Source organism: Haplochromis burtoni, unplaced genomic scaffold, assembly GCF_018398535.1.
Source record: "Haplochromis burtoni strain Fernald_Lab_line unplaced genomic scaffold, NCSU_Asbu1 Contig_241, whole genome shotgun sequence".
Taxonomy (NCBI): domain Eukaryota; kingdom Metazoa; phylum Chordata; class Actinopteri; order Cichliformes; family Cichlidae; genus Haplochromis; species Haplochromis burtoni.
The window spans coordinates 826,000-834,075 of NW_024582602.1; the positions used below are offsets into that span (position 1 = coordinate 826,000).

The 8,076-nt window shown below is 39.5% G+C and overlaps 1 protein-coding gene across 4 annotated transcripts in view; it reads right to left on the reverse strand.

The window, feature by feature from the left end:
- Positions 1 to 8,076, reverse strand: part of osbpl8 (oxysterol binding protein-like 8) — a 100,660-nt gene that overhangs the window by 58,154 nt on the left and 34,430 nt on the right. For all 4 annotated transcript variants that reach the window (XM_005941954.3, XM_005941955.3, XM_005941956.3 and 1 more), the window contains one exon: positions 4,572 to 4,669. In XM_005941954.3, the coding sequence (XP_005942016.1) occupies positions 4,572 to 4,616 (45 nt within the window). In that variant the 5' untranslated portion in view covers positions 4,617 to 4,669. Of the gene's footprint in view, positions 1 to 4,571; positions 4,670 to 8,076 lie in introns of those variants that run through there.

Consider the following 8,076-nt stretch of genomic DNA (forward strand, 5'->3'; position numbering starts at 1 on the left):
CACACACACACACACACACACACACACACACACACACACACACACACACTTGTGGAAACACAGACCCAAAAATAATGTATTCATTTAACTCTAATGAACTCTGTGAATCTACTGCTAACAAATTTTAAGCCCAAGCATTGATTCAGCATCTAGAATACTCAATAGGGAGATATTTTTTCCTTGCATGGGTCGTCTACCAATGGGAAGGTCGGCAGATCGATCAACGGCCCTTATACGATTTGCCCTGATGCATCCATTGGAGTGTGAGTGTGTGTGAATGTTAGATAAAAGTGCTTATGTATATATATAAATATATATGCACTTTGAGTGCTCAGAATTGAGTAGAAGGCTGCTATACCAGTAGCAGACCACTTATTTATAAGTAACCTTCAGTTCCTCTGATTGTTTTTCCACTTCACTTGTTCTTTGTCTGTTGAAAACAAAGGCTATAATTTGCACTTCAGTGGTCATAACAACAACGATCTGTAAAAGTGCCATGTATCATATGTGACACTACACAGGACTCCGAGGACAGCTGCCACTCTTCTAGCATCATAACTACAGCTCATGAGCAGACAATCAAGTTGAGGAAGTCGATACTCCAACAGTGGTGTTCACCTGTTTGTCAGTGTGCACACCAGCAAAGAGGAAGGGAAGCTTTATCAGTTTAGAAATCAGCTACAGCTGCCACATCATCTTTTCAAAGTTACTGTTTTTTTCTAGCTTTCAGTTTCAGTTTCTGAGGTCAACGCTGTGAAAGATGAGCTTGCTTTTCCTGTTTGTGTTTAATCAGCCCACGCTGTCACCTCTGCTCTGTCAACACCACCCTCATCTACACAGTGATGCTTACAAAGTAAGGCAGCCTCAGTTCCTCACTCCCCAAGAGGAGCCTGAAGCCAATTTTCACCTCTGGTTCCTTGAAGCCTCCTGTTGCTTCTTCCTCCTGTGACATTATGTGGCATTTTGGATTTCGGTACAAAGAGTCTCTATAAGCTCTGCTAGTTGAAATCTTTTCATCAGAGCCGCTCTGTTTATTTTGCCGATACCTGGGGCAAAATAAATATTCCTGACTATTAGTCTGAACAGTGTTCTGAACGAAGCATAATCTGACTTTGAACTTGCATTTGAAGTCAGGGCTGTGGTGGGCAACTTTCACAGCTGAAAGTTTAAACAACTGAAGGTGCTGTTTACATAGGTGCTCATTCCCTTAACTTACCAAAAGGCTTGTTTTTTTTCGACTGGTAGGAAATTTAATCAGTCAAAAGCTTCAGGATAACCTAGAACTGGAAATCTGAACGTAATGTTACTATCAACCATTTTCATACATGTAGAAACAGCTGGAAAGTGTTTCCATTGTGCAGCTAGTATCGGTACACTAATGTTCACTAATTGCAGGCAGTTACTATCGGTTCATGATAAGAGACGCATACTTGCTGGTGCAACATAATGTGCCACACAGTATATGTGACAGCGCTAGTGCTATGTTAACCAAGTTCTCCCCTGAACACCCAGCTCCCTCAAAAGTAGATCAAAGTGGTTCAGCGACCGTGCAGGGCTTCCTGACATGCATGAGAAGAGTTCACTAAGGGCTTACAGCATCTGCAGACTTTTGTTATCAAAGTAAGAAACAGGGTGGAAGCAATTTTGACCGCAGTTATATCCATACATATTCACGTTGATACAGGCAATTTACTATTTATGTAGAGAAGAGGAGCAGACACTTTTGTAACTGCGCTGTAAAGGGTTAATGTTACTCTCTCCCCGTGTAAACCACTGATGGTGACTGAAAACATGAGTCCAGGGGGTACACTGCCCCTTACCCAGTGTCAGTTAAAGAGAGTCTCCAAAATTTAATTGTTCATAATTCAAACCTCTTTGCTTATTACCTTACAAAATGGTGAGATGTTTTTTTCTTTAAACATTCATGTTGGAGTTGGCCTAAACTTCTAAATTGTGCATTCTCATTGGCAACTAAGAGGCTCAGTTGTGGGAGAGGATTGGGGAGTTGTGCCATGCAAAAGGGCATGAAATAAATGAGCTTTTTCTCATTCATTTCAAATACCTTAGCTGATGATCTCTGAGCCACAGACTCTCTTCTTCTACCTCTGAGCTACCTCAAACCCATTGTTCAACTGCATAATGGTTGTTGAGCCTTTTCACTGCTGCCTATTATGACCAGCAGGTCACCAGTGCTTTCATTTCAGTATGTACAATGTAAATGACAGCAGACTGGATGACGGTGGATGTTTGAAACAGGAGGGGGTGGGCTGCCATACACATTCCTGAAGTGTCTCCTGACTGTGAGGATGTCAGAGTTAAGGGAGAAGCGGCAGACACCCGGCATGCTTCCCAGAGCCTTTCATCTGGGGTTGGGAGGCACCCTTTTCAGGCAACAGCGGGATGAGCCTGCAGCAAAGTACATCCCACAGTTTAAGTCTCACACCATTCTGGCACTGTAGTCACTTATAATGTGTGATGAAGTGATAACACGCAGCCCCAGAAGCTCAACAAAGCAAGTTTATGCCTAAATCCCAGAGTAGTACAGATTCATTAAATTAAATTCACTTTTTAAAGAACAGCAGTTCAAAGCCAATATTAAAACATGGCTTTCAAACTAATTTATGCATCAGCAGTTTTATTATGCAGTCCCTAAAACAGGCTGTGAGAAATTAGCTTGGGCTACTAACAGCGACTGAAGGTTATCAGAGCTCACTCCCACTCTTTGCAAGAATCAGAGAAGTAAGGCAGGGCTTTTAGCTCCGCTCCCATTCAGTGGCATTGTGTTTCACTGTATGTGGAGGCCTGTGGGAGAGATAGCCTCCACTCTTATCACCCCAGTTATCTGCAATCATAATTGCCCTCCTACTGGCTGCAAAAATGGCTGCTCAGGATTATGACTAAGGTGAAATGAAAGGGCAGAATGAGAACAGAGGATAGAAGGGGTTTATTGGGGGGGGGGGGCGCTAGCTACCTGAGACTATTATTGGAGATACAATTTTCATTGATTTTTACTGTCTCTATCAACAATGACCTTATCCTAATACACCTAACAAAAATATGTTTATGCATATGACACAAATGTATATGCATATATTTCTTCAGGCTGTGACTGGATTTCACCCTGCTTTCAAAATAGTTACTAGAAAGTTACTAGATTACCGGACTGTGATGATCTAACATCTGTCCGTTAACTAAAGCTGCAGTTTTAAAAGGCACAGCAAATAGCATGATAATGTTTCAAGGCACACATGCATTAATATACACACAACATATCGTGGACGATGATGTGTTCTGAGCGCTTCATGACTGTATCCTCAGATGAGAGCACGTTTGATCTTCAACATCTGCACCCAGCACACCACCTGTAGGCTCTGTTTTTTTTATAATGAAAGCGTGTCAGCACTCCATGCCTTGTCACCCTTGCCATATTTGAGTCCAATCATCAAGAACAAATGGACTGGGGTTCCCCTTTGACACGATTGTATATGAATTGAGTTTCACACTGCAATAACAGAGTGTGGCTGTCACAGCTTCCCACAGTACAAAAGAACTTGCCTCATCTTAAACATTTCAGAAACTATTGGAACTGGATTCAGTTTCATGCAGCTCACCATAAATAACACAATTACTGTGTAACATATAAAATATAATAGAATTACTGCTTAGTGCACAACATCTTTGGGGGGAAAATATCTAAAAAAACAGCTGTTTGCCAACCAACCAGCTTAAATCCTTTGGCACTTGACAAGTAAACACAGTGCTGGCTTTCATGTGCTTTGAACCACACACATTTTACAAAGAACTTAAACTTAACGTCTCCCTGGATGCATTTATACTTTAACATCTAATGTTTAGATGAACCTGATGATGTGTGGCTCGTAGTACTTTTCTAATGTCCTAAAATCTCTCCTCCAAAGAACATTCATCATCTAACTTGACGTTTATATGTTACATGCTGCCACTGCTTTCCAGCTTTTTATTTTATTAACTACATTTCTGAATGTAGACCCGCTGTGTGCTCTGTTAGGAGTAGAACAAATGAAACTATAGACATAAACATCTTTTCTTCTCAACTTTAAAGCTGGATTTTTACTTTGCTACTTTCAACAAGGAACGCCCAACAGGAAGTTGCAACAGCTTTACATTGCAGCACACAACAAAGAACAAGAACTGCAGATGACCGTACCCTTTCAGTAGCTGAAATCATGATTTCTGTTTGTTGAGGACATTTTAATGACTCATATCTGTGTGACCTTTAATCAAGTGTCAGTTTTGTTGAGCCTGAAAAGTCTGAGGCAGGCTGGTAATATTAGCACCTTACGCTAAGTGTAAATTGTACTTTCTGTCACATAGGCCAAGAAAACAGTGAAGCTTAAAGTTAAGGTCACTTGCCAGATTTGTAATCTTGGGTGTGTCAGTTGCTTGTCACAATGTCTGAAAATATAGCACTTTTACATACTTTATTGTCCTTATTTATATTTTCGGATAATAAATCACATTAGAAATTTCGCTTAAAATGTTAAAAACACATGCCTACCCAGAAAAGTACCCACTTATGCATTATGACTTACCAAAGTTTTCTCAGGTTCCTGCTGGGACTCAGAGGAGGACTCCATGGTTGTGTCAAACCAGAGTTAGGCCTGTCAGTGCTGCTCTGAAGACTGCATATCTGTGAAGAAGAAGATGAGATCAGAGACAGGAGGACTTTACAGCAAGTGTACTAACGTGGACATGTGACTAAAATTCATTTGGGAGTTTAAAAAAAAAACGGACTATTTTGAAAGCAGTCATTTCTTTCCTTCATTTGCATGTTTCTCAAAGTGTCCTTTCACCTTATGTGGGAAGTCTAGTTTCAAGATTGGACTTATTTTCCGCATCATGCCTACTCATTTTTTTACAAGTGAGAAAAACCTGGTTGAGATGGCCATATAGAAGCAGAACAAAGGCTCTCTCTTATTTTTGCCATTGTATTCTAATGAATCAGAAACCTCCTCACCATCCACCATTGCCCTTTCCACCCAAACAAGGGTGCTATATCTCCAGGCCTTCAATAAACAGCCCATTTCCAACGCACGTGGGGGAGGATTAGCTTTTCTTTCAGTTCCCTTCCCCAGAGAGCCCTGAAAAATTCATCCTTTCAATACGTCTTTTTCTGTCTGCCTTGAGCTTGTTTTCCCTATAGAAGTGTTGGAGCGTGGCATTGTTTTTAACCTTAATCTATCCAGGGGAAGGTTGTGCTGGTTACCACTTAGCTGCTCCACTGGACCAGATGGGGATTTACTCAAGGGTACATCAGTAGAGTAAGTGTTGTAATGTACTCTTTGGATTTACAGAAACTTGCTACTGCTTATATATTTGTCAAGGAGTGGGGCAAAATATTGATTTGGCAAAATATTGTGAAATGTTACAAATAACAGTGGCACATGATTACGTATGGGTGTTTCTAAATTTCTAGACCACGTCTCTACATCAACCCTTCTTATGAAATTAATGAGGATGTGAATAGAAGTTAGCTAACTTGCACAGACATTATTTACGTAAAAAAAACTGATATCAAACTGTGTGAATAATGTATGATTCTGTTGTTTATTTGTAGGGTTATTTATTCTTGTTCATTCCACAATTAGTGTACTGCATCGTGCATGATTGACTTGCTTTGTATTGCACATTGCAGAATAGTAGTATCATGACAACATTGTTATCACTGATTTCTATGACACCCAATCCTGATATTTAAAGTGGTGGGAGTGGGTTAAAGTGTTTGTGTGGGTGGTTTTATTTTATTTTTTTAGCATTTAACTCATTTAGAGGTAAAAAGTATCAACAATAAGTATCTATACTTATCCACCCAAAATAAATATGCGATTGATGAGGTCAACAACTGCTGTAGCAGTGAAATATTTTTCAGAAATTGTTGTAGTAGATCACATGACTAGATGCAACGCTGACATTTTTAATGACATTAATAAAAAAAATGTAATTAATATGGACTTGTCTAACTAACTCTTATCTGCAATTCATCCCTAAATGGAAAACCTTGATATCGGTTTGCTTTCCACTTTGTCACTGTATCCATGCAAAATATTTAAAAACAATAATAATAAAGTCTTGCTCCATTGTATTCAGCTGTGATGCTACTGTTTGTTAAATCCTGAACATCAGTTCTTGAACAAGCAACACCATCTAGTTAATTACACCATGCTTTTGGGGAGATGATTTCTTTTTTTTTTAAATATTAGTCACTTACACCGATTGCCGTTTTATGTTGATATGTTAATGTTATGAATCTGTTGGCCCCACCTGAAAGAACACCTGAACACACTATGGCCAGTGGGACACACGTTTTTCTGAAGCATAGCCCTCTTTATAGGCTGATGGTCATTTTAGAAATGATTCCTTCATTAATAAGAACTGATAGAGTTTTCACAAAGTTTGCTTCATTATCTGTTTACTTTTTGGCATATTTCAGACCAGAATACAGAACAAAATGACTGAGTTTGTATCAGAGTTTAGTGAGGGTGGTCTCTGCCTATGCAGCAACCTATGGAAAGACACCAAAACTATTTTAATGATTGTCAAACCACATTTTATTGATACATACTGAGGTATCAGTATATAGGGAAGAGGTCATCAAAATATAGGGGGAAAAGACTCAAATATATTTTATTCATAAAATTTCCCCCCAAAATGACATATGACAGAATTTTTAATTAAATCTCCATATGTGGACATCTGCAGTCAAATCCATTTTGTACAGGATGTACTGCAGATTTTTAGCAGCAGCACATGAAACGTCATCGCACACACCCGCTATTCAGAATGTCCCAGGACAGACAGCACCAACCATCTCTTACAATTCTGGGTTTTATACTGTTCCAATAGCCAGTGGGTGACATCATCCATAGTTACAACCAGTTATACAGTCTGTGAGTGCTTTATTTATTTATTGAGAAAACTGTCTGATCACATTCTTAACTGGATATATAAAGGTTAAAGATTACAATTTGATGTGTCCCTGCCTGAGAACAGTAATCAGACCATTCATCAAGAACAATCAAAGCTCAAAAGTGTGGAACAAATGCCTTCTGAGGACATAAAAGGACAGTTTCAAGCCCAATGTTAGTGAGCCAGATTAGTGAGAAACAGAATTGTGTGTAGGAAATGTTCAGGAAATCCCAAAGGCTTTCAAAAGGTGGTGCACTGCTTCATTACAGGTAATATCATAAGCATAGAATACAATTTTATTTGACCCAATTAACCACTTCCCCACATAAGCCAGCAGTTTTAGATAAATAATCACAGACTAAAAAAAGTGCTTTTTCCTACTAACATTTTGGCAAAGTCAAGTGAGCGGCTGCCAATTTTAAACCACGTTTCCTTATGAAGGTGCCAAGAGGAGAGATGAAAAAAGTACCAGGAAGGAAGGAGTCAAGGAAACGCAAATAGTACCCAATATCAGACCGAGGACAAGAAAACAGCCAGAGTACAACACGGTCATTAAATCCCACCACCAGTCGTTCAACCAATGAGACGCTCCAATGCTTCGACAGCCTCAGTTCCAGCCAGCACACACACTTCATGTGGCCTCAATTCTCAAGGACCCATCAAGCTGAGACAGATGCTTTCCACTCGTTGTCAAAGTCAGCTTTAGAAATCAGCACATGACTCAGCTGGGAGCAGCAGCTGAGGTAGGAAGAATTATTAGAAATATCAGAATGTTTTATAGCAGTGTGTAGGAGGGTTTTTTCTCTATTGTGATGATTGCTAACACTTACTGCTATTACATAGTCTGAAGCAGTAACAGGAATGGTGACAGAATTTCCCTCTGAGGTACATAAAATGTCAAATACAGTTGGCATTTTGACACTGACTTACATTTTCAGTTGATACATTCTCAATTCAACATGTGCCTAGCCCATCTTGGGATTATTAAATAAACAATAGCTTTTTATTTGCCCGTAATACGTAATACATCATTATACTAACTACTTTCCTTTTTGCTAAAGCATATAGTTAGGGCTGGACCAGGTGACCCTGAATTAGGGCTGAACGATATATCGCATTTGCGATAATATC